The sequence below is a fragment of the Gobio gobio genome, assembly GCF_949357685.1.
Source record: "Gobio gobio genome assembly, chromosome: 23".
In the NCBI taxonomy this organism is placed as follows: domain Eukaryota; kingdom Metazoa; phylum Chordata; class Actinopteri; order Cypriniformes; family Gobionidae; genus Gobio; species Gobio gobio.
This window is the reverse complement of record NC_137119.1, coordinates 33,718,688-33,735,516: the sequence shown is the minus strand read 5'-3', so window position 1 is coordinate 33,735,516 and position 16,829 is coordinate 33,718,688. Positions and strand designations below refer to the sequence as shown.

Genomic DNA, 16,829 nt, shown 5'->3' with positions numbered 1-16,829 from the left:
GACTGACCTCTCACATTTAAGGAGAGAGTAGCTGCCACCTAGACAGAGATGTCTAATAAGTCACAGCAGAGGTGGGTGGCACAAGAGAGAGAGGGTGCTTTTGTAATTGCTCTTCTTATCCTTCATGAAGTAATGAAACTTAACATGCCAAAGCGCTTCCTTTTTTTAGCCTGTGGTGATTGTGTGGAACAGGTGGGATCGGGTTACAAAGGTGGGTGGAAATGAACTGTCGTGCTTAACGTTTCCCCCTCCTAGCAGTCAGTTAAGAAACATGGCCGCCTGAAACCTGTTAGAATTGCAAACAAATTGCTTAAGGTAAAGAAAAACAAACCCTCCGGCAACACTGAAATGCAGCCAGCTAAACTTATTCATGTCAGCGGGCATGTTTTTAAATTGCATTTGTAGTGTGTGCTTGCTTATATACATTCTTAAGAAACCCTGAAGCTTTAAAGAGGCACAAAGGGTATTGAAGAACCGGAACATTTATGCAGCTTTTTGTATCTAAATAATGAAGCAACCTTCAACCACGATTCACACTAAATGGGTTTGCATTATTTTGAACATGTTTACACAACTGGGAGGAAAAAACACTGTTTAGAAAACAGGCCAATGTCTGGTCTATATTAAAATTGGAAATTATATAAAAATAGTAAACTGACGACTATGTTATAATGTTATGGTTAAGGATAATATAAAAATTTGACAACATTTTGTCTACATAAGTTTGAGAACTACTAAGTTACTAATATTAAAGGGTTAGTTCACCCAAAAATGAAAATTCTGTCATTAATTACTCACCCTCATGTCGTTCGACACCCGTAAGACCTCCGTTCATCTTCGGAACACAAATGAAGATATTTTTGTTGAAAGCTGATGGCTGAGAAAGGCTTCACACAGGCCTCCATTGGCATTCAGTACATTTACACTCCCAAGACCCATAAAAGGCACTTAAAAAGTCGTTACAAAGTCCATCTCACCACAGTGACTCTACAATAATTTTACGATGCGACGACAATAGTTTTTGTGCGCAAAAAAAAAATCAAAATAACACCTTTATCCAACTTGTTATTGTCTTCTGTGTGTGCCTCCACGACGCATGCGCGAGAATATGACGCAGATCCGGCGTTCGGACACATGACCCAGAAGCGATTTGTTTATAAGCAGAGGAAGACGCGCGTGTCTAAGCTGTTGGATTCTACATTGATCGTGCTTTAGGTCTCGGCGTGGTTCTCAAAATGGGGCTTAAGTGTACATTTCATGGATTCCCGAACGCTGGCGCTACGTCATATTCTGGCTCATGCGTCGTGGAGGCACACACGGAAGACAATAACAAGCTGGATAAAGGTGTTATTTTGATTTTTTTTTTCGCACAAAAACTATTGTCGTCACATCGTAAAATTATTGTAGAGCCACTGTGGTGAGATGGACTTTGTAACAACGTTTTAAGAGCCTTTTATGGGTCTTGGGAGTGTAAATGTACTGAATGCCAATGGAGGCCTATCTGAAGCCTTTCTCAGCCATCAGCTTTCAACAAAAATATCTTCATTTGTGTTCTGAATATGAACGGAGGTCTTACGGGTGTCGAACGACACAAGGGTGAGTAATTAATGACAGAATTTTCATTTTTGGGTGAACTAACCCTTTAATCATTTTAAATGCTTAATTTAGACATAACAACATAATGTAAAGTAAACAAATGCGCGACAAGGGCTGAAACACGACATGACATCGCTGTCATATGTAAAGTTGCCATGTGCTCCAGTGACTACAATAGGAGTCGTGATATAGCTTGTGAACCAATCAACTCTTCCTTCTAGTTAATTTATAGTATAAAAAAAACATGAATGAACTTCAGAAGGAATGTTGTTTCAACCGCGGAAAGACATCAGTACACAGCGTTTTTCAAGTTCAAGTCCACCGACGTTAATCTACTAACTCTCTTGACTGCTTTGTCGGACAAAAAAGGCGGATTCGGTGAATAGCTGATTATAATTGGTCAGATCGCCTGTCAATCAAACTCCCGGCGAAGGGTGAATTGGTCTAGTGCGCTAGCATTGTAGCTCTGGTCGCGCTATGCATTTGACGGGTTGAAACTTAAGGGCTCTATAATACTCTATCATTCAGGCGCGACGCAAGTGTTTTTTGCTAGATTCAGCCTGACGCAGTTATCTTTTTCACGTCCAACGCCACTTTGTTTAAATAGCAAACGCACTCACGACCAGCTGTTCTCCCATGGTTGTGCTGGACTGAAAACAAGGTGTGTTCAGGCGCATTGTTGGCGCATTGCTTTTTTTAGGCATTTGAAAACGAATGCGCCATTGCAACTGAAACCTGGTCTAAAGTCAATGGTGCAGTATTTTTTGTTATTTAAATACACAACGTGCGTACACTGTGCTTATTACACACACAGAGATGCTCAGCAGCACACAAACATTTTAAATAATTAAAAATAAATGGATTTCTCTCTGGAGAAGCATTCAGTTTTTCCCATCTGCAAATTCTGACCTTGTAAATAGCGAATCCACCATGGTGCAAGCGCAACTGGCTTTTAAGGGGAATGGGAGATGAGACTCTGATTGGTTTACGCCCAAAACACACCCATGACTCATTAAGAGACTAGGTACAACCCTTTTGGACCATGCACCCGGCACAACAATCATTCAGAACATGTGCTCAGATCGCTAAAATAGGTCCCTAAGTGTCTGACAGGCAAGAATTGGAACAGCCTACTGATACCAGTTTACTTCCCACAGATTCCCATTGGCTGCTACTGCTGCACCTGTAACGTCTTAAAACATTTACTAAATGTATTTTATGATTGCAAAAGACTGACTTGTCATTGAGTAAAAAATTTTTGCCCTATATAACAGAGATTTTAGTGCATTTTTAGTATTTAAAATGAAAAACCTTCATAGCAAATTGACTGGCCCAGCACTGTCCAAAACAACCCAGCAAATGGGTTAATGTATAAAACCCAACAAGCAGGGTAAAAAAAACAATAAAAAAAACAGCATGTGTTCTGTCCATATATTTACCAAATAACCCAGAAATGTTTGTTTTTAACCAGAGAAAATGTTAGTGTTTTTTTTTAGAGAAGTAACTGATAAAAAACTATATATAACTAATATATTGTGTGTTCTTATTATAGAGCGATTGAGTGAGTATATTTTAACAGGTGTTTTGTGTCCTCGCTGTTTCTATAGTGTGTATTTTATGAAGGCTGGAACACTGTGTTGACCCTCAACCTTTTCCAGGTACAGGAAACTCCCACTTTGCCACACACACACAATTGTGGGTCAAGTCGGTCAAGTCAAATCAAACCCAAACACTTTAATTTCTATTTAATTAGCCGTTACCACAGTGCTGCGCACCGCCTGCAAAGCGAAACATAAACATATAAATGAATTAATGAATAACACACCTGAAGTTTCATTGTGCAGAGGAACAAATAACATGTATGTGACCAAACAAATTCTATGTATTTAAGTTAACAATGAAGCTTACGTAAACCCTGCCCTGCAGGATCATGGATCTTTTTACTGCAAACTAGTTTGCTGGCACCTCGCCATCCTCGCTTCTTTTTACTCACTTCCTCTGAACATGAAGTACGAATCATCATCTTGTGTTTTAGACATGAAATATCTGCAGCTTTCTTTAGTTTAAGCTCATCTTGATTGACGTGAGACAAGTTATTCCTCTTTTCCCTGGCGCCATCTCACCAACGGTGAACCTGACGTTTGTCATGGCAGAAGGCCTGGCCGCTGAGATGAATTGCGTCTGTGACAGTGGAGAGTGTCACACATCACGAGTTCATACCACTGCCTGCCGACTAGAGCTGAGAGACTTCATTAACACGGGCACGCCACACAAGCTCTTCATGACAGCATATGGGATCCGTAGAAACAAGAATATACACTTTTCTTACAGGTTAACTCCACTAAACCACAGGGAACAGGGAATTCTTATGCAGCAATTTTTAGATATACAAACCCTTAAGCATTCCGAGATACTGAATTTTTTGCAAATTTCCCTTCATATGCAATCTAATTCATCTGGCCTACGGCACACATGGCTTCTCACTCAGATGAGCTGCTAAAAAATGATAATACAAATTCAGTTTGAATAAAACCTAATATGGAAATAAGAGAATGAAAAGGAAATATTTTTCAAATACGCTGTGGCCCAGCGGTTAGTGGTTGAGTTGTAATGCTCATGTGGAACATGCAACATGGCCTGATTCCCAATTATTTCATTACTCTGTATTTCGTATGTCCAATAAGGCAAAAAAATAAATGAATAAATAATAATAATAATGGGAAAAAGTCTTACCTCAGTGGCAAACTGCTGCAGTCCCCCAATGTTGATGGGTCCTTCCTCAGATGCATACAAGTTGCACCCTCCGACACACAAGTCTGAGGTGGGACACACCATCCCACATGTCAAACCTAGCGGGTTGTCTGACAGAATGGCCCGTGCCGCCCCATAATAATTCTGTGAACACCAACATAAAAATGTAGTTTACAAAACCTGCCAAGCTATGCATCTAAATAGCTGTTTATGTGATTCCTAAAAATTCTATCACACCATCTTAAAATGTAGGTAGCAAAAGGATGTTGCCTTTTAAGATACTTTATTCTGGCCAAATTCTATTTGTATTTGTCTATATACACGCAGATCAGGCATAATATTATGACCACTGACAGGTGAAGTGAATAACACTGATTATCTCTTCATCACGGCACCTGTTAGTGGGTGGGATATATTAGGCAGCAAGTGGACAACTGGGTCAGAGCATCTCGAAAACTGCAGCTCTTGTGGGGTGTTCCCGGTCTGCAGTGGTCAGTATCTATCAAAAGTGGTCCAAGGAAGGAACAGTGTTGAACCGGTGACAGGGTCATGGGCGGCCAAGGCTCATTGATGCACGTGGGGAGTGAAGGCTGGTCCGTGTGCTCCGATCAAACAGACGAGCTACTGTAGCTCAAATTGCTCAAGAAGTTAATGCTGGTTCTGATAGAAAGGTGTCAGAACACGCAGTGCATCGCAGTTTGTTGTGAATGGGGCTGCATAGCCGCAGACCAGTCAGGGTGCCCATGCTGACCCCTGTCCACCGCCGAAAGCGTAATCAGAACTGGACCACGGAGCAATGGAAAAAGGTGGCCTGGGTCTGATGACTCACGTTTTCTTTAACATCACATGGATGGGCAGATGCGTGTGCGTCCCTTACCTGGGAACACGACACCAGGATGCACTATGAGAAGAAGGCAAGCCGGCTGAGGCCGTGTGATGCTTTGGGCAATGTTATGCTGGGAAACCTGGGGTCCTGCCATCCATGTGGATGTTACTTTGACACGTACCACCTACCTAAGCCTAAGGGCTTTTCACACTTGAAATAGTTATTCTAATCCCAGAGTAAACTGAATCCTGGGTTATCTTGCTTCAGGTTTCACACTGCTCATAATTCATAAGCTGACATTTCTTGTACATTCCTAAACTCTGGGTTACCGTTCTTATTGGCAAACTTGCGAGGTCAGTGTCATTGATTGGATGAATGCAGCACATGACCTGTTTCCATAAAAGCTCTAGCATTGTGCATCCTCATATTGCTGACTGTACTATCGAGTTTATATTGAATGGATACTTCAGACTATAAAGATAAGAATGAAACGGTCTCTTCTTCACTCAAGTTGTCACGTTTTCTGTCAGAATTGGACATTTTCCTCTCAAACGCTGAATTTACTGTTTATGTGTTTCCGTGATTGTCCAAAGCACGCAAATATGAGTACGCGATTGGTTGTCTGTAGTTAAGTGTCTAGCTTTAATATCCTAACACCGCATCGTTTCACACTAAAAAGCGGTGCTAACCCCGCTTCTAAATTACAAGTGTGAAATGTTCCTTTACCTGGGGTTAAAAACGGTGTTTAGAACAACGATAACCCGGGGTTAAGTACAGTATGAAAAGCCCTATAGAGCAGGGGTTTTCAAACTGGGGTCCGGGGACCCCTAGAGGTCCTTACAGAAGGTTCTAAGGGGTCCCTAGAAAATTTCAGAGAATAAAAAGACAAAGCAAAAATGGATAAAGTCTACAGAACATTTCTAAATGTCTCTCTCCTTTCTTGCCGTATGCATACTTTCCAGAATTGTATACGTTTGCTTTGTATCTTTCTAGTGAGTTTCTCTCACTATAGTCCCCTTTATCTTGCTCACTGGGGTTGTAAGGCAGTATTCTTAACGCAGTACGCAAGCTGCTTACATTCATTTGTGAAAGTTGCTTATACAAATAATTTAAGGTTTATAGATCCAACATTAAGTATAACCAATTTAAGTTTGGAAACAATGCTGTATTTATAATGTCACACTTACTATTTATCTAACAGTTTAAATGTTTTTTCCATACATAAAAAAATATATATAGATGGATTTTAGGAAGGGGGTCCCTCATAAAAGGTTCATCATATTTGGGGGTCCTTGGCATCATAAAGTTTGAAAACCCCTGCTATAGAGCACTTCAAATCAGTCACATATACTACCATTCAAAAGTTTGGGGTTGGTAAGATTATTTACTTTTTATTTTATTTCTCCAAGATTGACGATTTGGTGCTGATTTTTTATTATGAGCATTTCTTACTATTATCATTGTTGTAAACAGTTATGCTTTCAGGATTCTTTATTGAATAGAAAGTTCAAAAGAACAGCATTTTTTTAAATAGAAATCTTTCGTAACAATTTTTTTAAATGATGCATCCTTACTGAAAAGCATTCATTCTTAAAAATACAAAAAAAAATTGCACTGATCACAAACTTTTAAATAGTATATATTATCAGTGGTGGCCAAAAGTGATATCTGGAAAAGGAAAATTTACATTTTATTCCAATATCATTAAAAATTCATAACATATGTTGTAGTCAATGTATGCTTAATTCCCGTGAGCTTTTTTTTTTTTTTTTGTAGCTGTAGTTAGCTTTTTTGCCCAGTAAATTTCTCTGTGTCTGTGTGTGTGTGTGTATATATATATATATATATATATATATATATATATATATATGTGTGTGTGTTTGTGTACTATTATGGTAGTCATCTTATCAGCCTGAACAACACAGTGACGTGGATGCTGCATCTTGCAATGCTGAAAGCATTTTTTCAGTCACTGATGCCATTGTAGAAATGCCCTTTTTGCAGACAGCCATGATTACTTTATTCTGAGTATAAAATAAAAAATAATTCAAACAGCAAACAAAATAAGGCGAGTAATATTTGGCTGGTCATGTGATCACAACAATATCTGCCCACCCAACCTGCTCCATCTAAAATAAAGCAGCCTTTATTAGGCTACTGACTTCATGCTTTTTAACATCTTTCAAAAGTACTTTCAAAAGTGCTATTTATTTCTATTAGTGAACAGAATAGTTGTATATAAAAAATTCCACCTTTAACACTTCTATTCATATACGACATTGAAAAAAAAACTTTGTGATAGTACCACAGTACTCTCTTTTCATTCTCTTCCTCCATTCTCTTGTCTAACAAGCCCATTCTGACAGTAATCACCCCCTGACTGACATGTGTCTAGTTCTGAAAAAAAAGCAGACAGCATCTCTCTTCTTCAGACAGCCTTGAATTAAGGCCAGAACGCCTCAATGGCACTCGCTAAATTCACAGAATGCACGGTATGATGGAAACCTTGACAGAACAACGGCAGAGAAACAGTGTTGTTCCAGCGACACGCATTAAAGACATTTTGCATGGGCTTTATTCAAATGCTGATTGTACAAGTCAGTTTTCCTGCTTCAAATGAATGATTTTCAAATACACAGTTGCAATGCATCCATAAGAGCCGCTGTAGTGCAGCTTTAAAACGCTTCTACAAAAGTCAAACAAATGAGCACAAAAACTCATTATTCACTGCGAATAATTCACAGCATCCAACAGCAGATCTCTTATTAAAAGCATAACTCAAGGTTCACTACCGCAGTTCTGTACCGCCTATGGATGTCACAATGTCTTTTACAATGGCAATGTCTGTCATCCTGATAAAGAGCTCAGGTCTGACATCTTGTGTGATGTTTTCAGTATACGGAGACCAGCTGAGGCTGCCAATTCAACATTTTTGTGTTTCTTAATCCGAGTGAAACACAAGCCATTTTACTTATGAAAATAATTACTGAATATAATCCATCAGGAATTGATTGTATTGTGAAAAGTGGGCGTTGTATGTTATTATTAATCATTAAAGGGCCTTTGACATAAAAGAGGTCATCGTACTATAAGAATATCCTGTAAATTTCAGAACTGAAAACGTCCTTGTTAGTCCAAAAACAGCTTTTATTGTACCAAGGCCAGATAACAACTCATTGTGGAATGTGCCTATTTATGTAATAGATAAGTGAAAGACCGCAACTGCAGACGAAAATCAATGCAACATCATTGCATCTTTGGCCCTGGCCACTGGAGTGTTAGTGAGATGACGAGGAGAGAAGAGCAATACAAGATGGACTACAAATAACATTACCATCCAAAGGATCCTGATGCTAGGAATGTGGCTATTTATTTTCAACAATGTGAATGTCTCAGTTGAGCATTATTTATTTGTATGCGGTACATTTCACAATTTCGGCGCAGGCTTGCAAACAGACTTTTACAATATGGACTCGACAGTAATGCGACAACATTAGGGTGACCAAATGTCCTGTTTTCCCAGGACATGTCCTGTTTTCAAGTCCTGTCCTGGCCCTAATATAACAATTTTCTATCCATACAGAGGGGGCATACTTTTGTCCTGGTTTCCGGTTATCAAAATATGGTCACCCTAGACAACATGTAAGTAACCGTGTTAATTCTAATGCCTGATCTGTGACCAGTGATTTCTGATATGTAATGATTCATGTACAGTCAGATGTTCAAATTAAACCAATGACTAAACGGTCAACTTCAAATTGTTTCTCTTAGTAGAATGAAAATAATCTGTCAGTTAAACTGTGATTAAACTATAGAAAGCGATCAAAGAACGCTCCCTTTGCAATCGCTGGAGTTGTCGATCAAACAATAGCCAAAAGCCAATCACAGCAGTGGGCGTTTACATTGCAGACACTCCCCTTAAAACAGAGCATTCAAATCAGGGGGATAAAATCAGGGTAGGCAAAATGCCTTTTATTATCTAAATTGACTATTTTAAAAATCATAACATTATAAGTGCACCACAGGAAACATTATAAAACAATGAAACAATGCAGTTCATGACCCCCTTTAAAGGGGCTATATGTAGAATTCAGAAACCCTTGTTTTTAGCGACACCGGTGGCCATTAAGTGAACTGCAGCCAGCAACTTTGCATGTGCAATTACGCATCAACATTTGCCTCTGCGCATAAACGTAATGTACATGTATTTATATTAGCATATATATATATATTAGACATATATTTATATTAGTTAATCCAGTTGTCTTTGCTGTGGTATTTTTGTTAAAACCAAAGGAAAATATGAGTGTTCTTTAGGCTGCTGATTTTTGTTCATGCCAAAAAGCTACAAAAAACATTTAGTTAAAAAAACACAGAATAAATATTTTTGTAAATATTTTGACTAAATGTTTATACCTTACTGTAATCAAAACCGGGAATCAAAAAGAATCGGAATCAATAAGCAGAATCGGAATTCGAACGATACACTCTAAAAAATGCTGGGTTAAAAATAACCCAAGTTGGGTTGAAAATGGACTAACCCAGCAATTGGGTTTGATTTAACCCAGCCATTGATTGCTGGGTTAAAACAACCCAATTGCTGGCTTTTATGAAGGCTGCATTTACCACAACAATAACTCTCATTCAAGACTTCAAATGTTCAGAATGACCGTTGGCTGTGTCATTCTCAAAATAAGTGTAGAGAAATGTTCTAAAGTAAATACAAAAATTATGGATGTAATGAGTTTCTTTACCTAAATAAACTACATGATGAACTTGTGAGATAAAATAAGACGTGCATATATAAGACGTGACTTATGTAGCAGCATTTGAAATCCCAGGAGTCTGTTTGAAAAAAATCTAATCAACCCAAGAGCACACTACAGATGGAAAGAAAAAAAAAAACAGCATAAAAAAATGACATTTCATATTCATACCATATGAAATGTAAACATTAATACCATAATAAAAATGCCTTTCTCTACACTACAGAAATATATTTGATATGAAAGTTACATATCTTATATTAGGAACCTGTTGTACAACGTAAGGGAAATATATGAAATGCGATGAGTTAGATAATAGTTATTTCTGTTTGTTTTGCTGTTTGTTATTGGGCTGATGTATCCCTGATCTCGCTGGCTTGCTATCCTGCTTTTAGAAGCTAAAAGAACATATATATATATTTCTTTGAAACATGACAGATTTGACAAAAGCTTGAGCTGACAAGAGAGTAGCTTGAGATAGGACACAGGAAATGTATAGATATTTAACAATATCTGTAAAACTTTCATCAACCAAAAAGTTTTAATGGGTGACATTTTAATATTATTACAGTTAGAACTCTATTCTTATTTAAATTTAATAAGTGCTCTATTTAGATCACCAAAGGTAAAATCACACTACAAAACATGCTTTTGTGACTTGGTATTTCTGTCTTTTTTCCAGTCCAAATATCTAAAAATTCTTAAATCAAGATGCTTTTACTAAGGAAAATTACATATTTTTTCTTGATTCCTGGGGGAAAAAATTTGAAATCTGAAACAAACTAAATTATCTGCCAATGGATTAGAAAAATAATCTTCCAAAATCTTCCTTAAAGATTCCAAACAGAAACATTATTACCCCATTGGCAGATATATTTGCTTGTTTTAAACAAAAACTCACTTCAATTTAAATACATTTTCCAGAAAACAAGAAAAAATATCTAACGTCATTTAACTTATCTCGTAACATCTTGATTTAAGAATCTTTTGATATATTTAGACTAAAAACAAGACAAAAATACTAAATGACAGCATTTTTTGCAGTGCACACAAGGCAAAAAGTAATACATACACACACACACACATATATATGGGTGATTCTTCAATTGGGGGCTATTTTGCCATCCTACATTTTGATGAATGAAATTTGGTTGAATTTTGTTAGAATTATGTCAAGACAATGTTTACATGCTTTGATGTAAAGATATAATAATGGCCACGACTGAGCTTAAATATAATTTGAGTATTTTATATCCATTTGCCAACTGGCACTGCAAAACGTCATTACCATCACAACATCAAAAAGTATCATAATGCAAAGAATGTATCAAGGAGATAATTTAAACTCATTTATCTTGCAAACATTGTTAACCTTCAACATATACGTATAAAAAACTAAATGTTTCCATTCAGCGAATTACATATATTTTCTTGTTCTTACCATCAAAATGTGTTTTTCTGTGTTCATCAAAGCACACTTTTGTTTAATTTCTGGAAAATTAATTTTAGATGTTTTTTCTTTGAATAGGTGGATGAGTATTTCATTAGGCTTTTCATGTAGCACCTGAAGATTGAACATAAAACAGTTTTAAATATATGTTTGCTGTAAATTAAGCAACGTGGCGGTAATGACATACTGTTCTGGTAATGACATAGTGTTTTGGTAATGACATAAATGAAAAGTGCACTGATACATAAAGCAAATTTAAAGGCTTAAATAATGACTTCTGGTGAGTGTTGTTGAAAGAAATGGACAGATGTGAGGAGATATATATAAATATGACACAACCATCAACTTGAACATGTTTATTTCAATCATGAAGAAACCATAAAATATGTGTTAGAGAATCAATTGTTACAATGGGATAAAACAGCATAAACATCCTTCATAAACAATGACTATTACCATTAGGTGAAATATTATATGTTTGGGTTGCATTGGGTTAAAACTAACAATGCATAATGAAACGTGTTTGCTTTCAAACACACTCAAAAAATTATTTTATGATGCTGTTCACTTTATTTAAGCAATTCATCTTGATTTAACACAATTATATCAGGTTTCTGGTTCAAATGTAATTGAGTCATGTTAAACTGACTTAAAACCGTTACTCTTTGACATAACTTGATGTTTTCATTTTGAAATAACACGTTTCAATTAAGTAACCCAATCAAACAAGACTTTCACTTCCCATCATGCTTTGCAAAGGGGCTGAATTCGGAGAGTAAATGTTTAAATAAAGTGCTATTTGATGCCTTTTTAACAAGATGAGAAAATGGAGAGACTTTTTAATGCTTAATGTTTTGTTATGTTGGTATTTAAAATGTTTTGTTATGTTAGTGTTTTTGGAGGTTACCATTGTGGTGAAGTAGAGCATGTGCTTGGGATGAGGACCTGCTAATAACAATTAAAGCTATTTTAATAATAAAAATAACTACTTTGGGCATGCCATGGATGTAACAAAACCATCTTCTGGCTAGCCAATAAGACCTTGTAAAAGGTTTTGTAAATGTTGTAAAAAATAGTATTTGACTAAATAAAAAAAATCAATTAAACTGTATTACTTGATTTGGTTTGTTTTTAATATTCATTTTAGAATAATTAAATTGAGTAGTTTTGGACAAAATTAATAATGTTAAACTGATTTAACTAAATGGCATTGAATTAACCTTACGTAAAAAACTTAAGTTTACTAAAATATACAATTTTAATTAAATTCAACATAACCCAATTACGTCGAACCTGTTGACATAAAAAAAATTAAGTAAAACCGACGTATAATTTTTTTGAGTGCATGTATTTGAACATTCAAAATGTGAATTAGAGATGATAAAGGGAGATGGATGGGATGTGGAGAGAAAGAGATACTGGGCCCTAGTTTAAATGACAGGCATAGTGTAGTCACTCAATGAGCAGAGTGTCCTGAAGATCAACTCCAGCCTTTTTTCTATAATCTCTAGAGTCTAGACCTTTCAGTTGATTTCTTGGGAGCCATTCTGGTTAAAAAAATAAGAAAAATTTGTTTTAGGAAGTAAGGCATCTCACTTAAGTTTCATTGTAAAATCACACTATTATGCTTCTTTAACTTAATTTATAAACACATAATATGATATAGATAGTGACACAGAATATGTCATTACCACCATCACTTGTCATCAGTGTTGGGCACGTTACTTTAAAAAAGTAATTAGTTATAGTTACTAGTTACTTCTGACAAATAGTAACTGAGTTAGTAACTGAGTTACATCATTATAAAAGTAACTAATTACCAGGGAAAGTAATTACTGCGTTACTTTTTTTTTCAAATATGTCAAATAACTTGGATGCCCCCAATATTAGATATGTTAAATGAATGAATTGGACACTAAATAGAATAAATTATTATTATAAAACATTGTACATTAATGTACATTATTGTAATGTTGCTGTGGGACAATGTAAGAGACACCTATCAAATTCAATATATTATTGTAAATATTATCAGTAGGCCTACTATAGTGTAAATATTGTGTAAATATTATCAGTACTATACTTTCCTTTGGTAGTGGAGCTCACGTTATCACCTGGGTTTTTAGCCACTATTTTATATTTTAAATTATAATTTTGTGGCATATGATGATGTGAGGCGCTTTAGAATCACTTGCCACCGCCGTGGAGAGACTCTTTCTTCTTGGGCATAAGTTGCATGTTACATAAATATTCTTACCTTTCACCTCAACGAGGGAAAAGTAGCACTTATACTTCCAGTTTGCGAAAGCTACCTTTGAAGTCGTTGGACTGCCATCGCTGAATGTGCGTATGCGTGTGTGTGTGTGTGTGTGTGTGTGAACCATAGACCGTGAAAAAAATAGGTGTGACCTCAACCTATCAACTTCAACCTTGTCTCCCACCCACCAATCATCATCAGTTATGTGCACCACCGCACCCACCCCCAACACGCACGTACACACACACACACACACACACACGTTGCAGGTCCGACTGACAGAGAGCCTGTTCGGATGAAAAGCGCTTCAGTGAGCTCAATTATAGTAACGCGACTAACGCCGCATTTTTCCCCCTCAGTAACGCTAACGGCGTTGTAACGGGAGGAACAGTAATTCGTTTGATTACTCGTTACTGAAAAAAATAATTCCGTTAGTAACGCCGTTTATCTGTAACGCCGTTATTCCCAACACTGCTTGTAATTACCATCACAACAAGTTTTGTGTTGGTAATGACGTGTTGCGGTAATGACATTTTTTATTTTTTTCAGGAAAAAAGATGCTAGGTCATGGATTTGTTAACATCATTCAACAGCTAGTACAAAAAGAACTTTAAATACACATAAATCATGTGAATATAAATATATATTTATCAAAATATTGCTGCTACAGCATTTATGGTAATGACGCTGAATAAGTCTACTCCATGATCAGAAGGAATTCATGATTAAATTACTTACTTTTTCAGACATCAAATATCACTGTTCTTCCATGGCTGACATGTGCTCCCCTGCTAGTCTTCATTTCCATGGTTACATCATAAACAAGTCTTACCCTCAAAAAAATCCTTGTTGTAATCATAGACTGTCGCGGTAATGACAGTATTGTTATGGACAATTCTAAATTGTTAAAAATATTCACAAATTGCACAGATATGAACCAGAATTATGCATCAAGTGCCTTTTTAAGTTACTGTTTAAACATATATTGTGATTTTTTAATGAACTGATAACATTTTATCACATTTTCAGAGCAGATAAGTTTTAAAGTCTGGGTTGGGGACAAGATCTGAGTAGCCAAATATTAGTGATGAAAACATTTTTAAAAATGGAAATCAAACTGATTTTAGTGTATAACATTTTTTGGTGGTGCAATGAACATTATTTGAAATAACTAAACTATTTATTTTAAAATATAGTAATTTTAACATGAATGTATAACCTGGGGACATAAAAGTTCCCCTAATTGAAGAATCACCCATATATATATATATATATATATATATATAGAATGGTATTTAGTCTACATATAAATTCAAATGCACAAAACTGCAATTTTATGACAAAAAATAGTCTGCAATTTGGCCTTTATTACTCATTTAATACATGTCTACATTATAAATTAAATAAAATTAGTTATTAACCTACATTTCTGACAAATTACCATGGTTACAGGTAGTGTTACTACAGTAAATCCATGATAAATTCGAAATGCGAATTGTTGTTTGAAAAGTATTTTGAATCGGCTCAGCTGATTTGCACGTTAGTGTTGTTGATTAAGTCAGCGCTGTTTAAATGGAAATTAAATCAAATCACAGAGAGATTCGCAGCTCGTACCGGAGACCTCTGTGCCGAACTCAAACACTTCTCACGCCCTGTTTAGTGGTCGCGTGATCGAGACACTCAGCAGGTAAACACATTTGTTCAGAGTCAGAGCTCGCGTGAGTTGCGCAGAGCACAAGCAGCGCTGTTTCGTTCCGCTTTGGGCGCTGTTTCCCTGGCCTAAAATCTAGTACTGCCACCTTGCGGTGATATCGTGAAACTGCATGATTTGTAAATGATCCGTGGCGGGCCACATATAATACATTTTAATAGACGCACTGCGGGCCGTTTGAAATTCATCCCCGGGCCGCATTTGGCCCGCGGGCCGGACTTTGGACACCCCTGTTCTAATGCTTGGATTAGCCTGGACTTTTGTAATATAACTCAGATTTTATTCGTCTGAAAGAAGAATGTCATATACACCTAGGATAACTTGGGGGTGAGTAAATTATGAGCTAATTTTCATTTTTGGGTGAACTATCCCTTTAATGAACACTGTTAGTCACTGTTTGTGGCGGTGCTGTCGAATCCATATAGTAAGAGTCTGTTTGTTAAGCCTGTGCTGACATCGCGACTAAAATAAACTGAATCTATTTTCTCCAAATTCTCTGGGCGGGCAAAGCAGAGGAAGGGAAGGTAACCGTTCCCCGTATGACGACATACAGGGAAGATTGCAGATCGGCTCGTCTGAGCTTTCATTTTCACAAAGGACACCCAGAAGTTGGTTTGCACCTATCGAAATTTCTAGCCATTCGCGGACCATATACAAGCTAGGGGAACTCATATTAATGTTAAAAAACCTCATAAAATGAACATTTCATGCCATGGGACCTTTAATGGCATATTGTCCTTGACTGAAATTTTGTTCAATGAATAGGCCTATTCAAAATCTTAAAGAATATGAATGAATTTTGTACTTGTTCAATTTAATAAAATGAAAACTCAAATTATGATAAATAAAATAATTGAATGTTAAAAATCGAGTGGCCAAGTTTTGCTCATATAATAGTTATATTATTATATGAGTTATATTAATAGTATTTATAAATATATAATTGCGCAGCTCCCCCTGTCAATGATCTATCGACCCTTCAGCACCTGCGTTCAAAATTCTCTAGCGCCGCCCCTGCTATTGGCTGTTTTTGACATGTTCAAATTACTGTCAAGTAATTTGTAGTGAGTTTAATAATTCAAATGTCTTTAATACACTCAGTGACATTTAAAACATATCCTTTTGTTTGAGGACTGTTGGAAGTCAAATCTTCAGGTTTTGTTAACTTCTAACAGCATACATGGCCTAGTCTGTGAAGGAAAGTTGCTTCAGAAGCAGAGCAAGTTCTTACATTTGGATAAAACATTACCAAATCAAAACGTTTTATCAGAAGAATCAAACTCAATAAGACCAGAAACATTTATTAAGAATGTGTGTATACTCAGCATACCTTGTTCGCGATACTAGTAATGAAGGCCTTTATGTTCAGATTAGTCGGGCAGCTTTTCTGACACGGTGCATCGGCACACTTCAGACATCTGTAAGAAAAAAAGATTACGCTTGAATTACCTCACATGCAATGCAAAGTTATT

The 16,829-nt window shown here is 36.5% G+C and overlaps 1 protein-coding gene across 2 annotated transcripts in view; it reads right to left on the bottom strand.

The window, feature by feature from the left end:
• dpyda (dihydropyrimidine dehydrogenase a) overlaps nt 1-16,829 on the bottom strand; it is a 307,704-nt gene that overhangs the window by 216,082 nt on the left and 74,793 nt on the right. For both annotated transcript variants that reach the window (XM_079805615.1, XM_079805614.1), the window contains exons 4-5: nt 16,688-16,775; nt 4,330-4,491 (exon numbers count right to left, since the gene is read on the bottom strand). In XM_079805615.1, the coding sequence (XP_079661741.1) occupies nt 4,330-4,491; nt 16,688-16,775 (250 nt within the window). The remainder of the gene's footprint in view (nt 1-4,329; nt 4,492-16,687; nt 16,776-16,829) is intronic.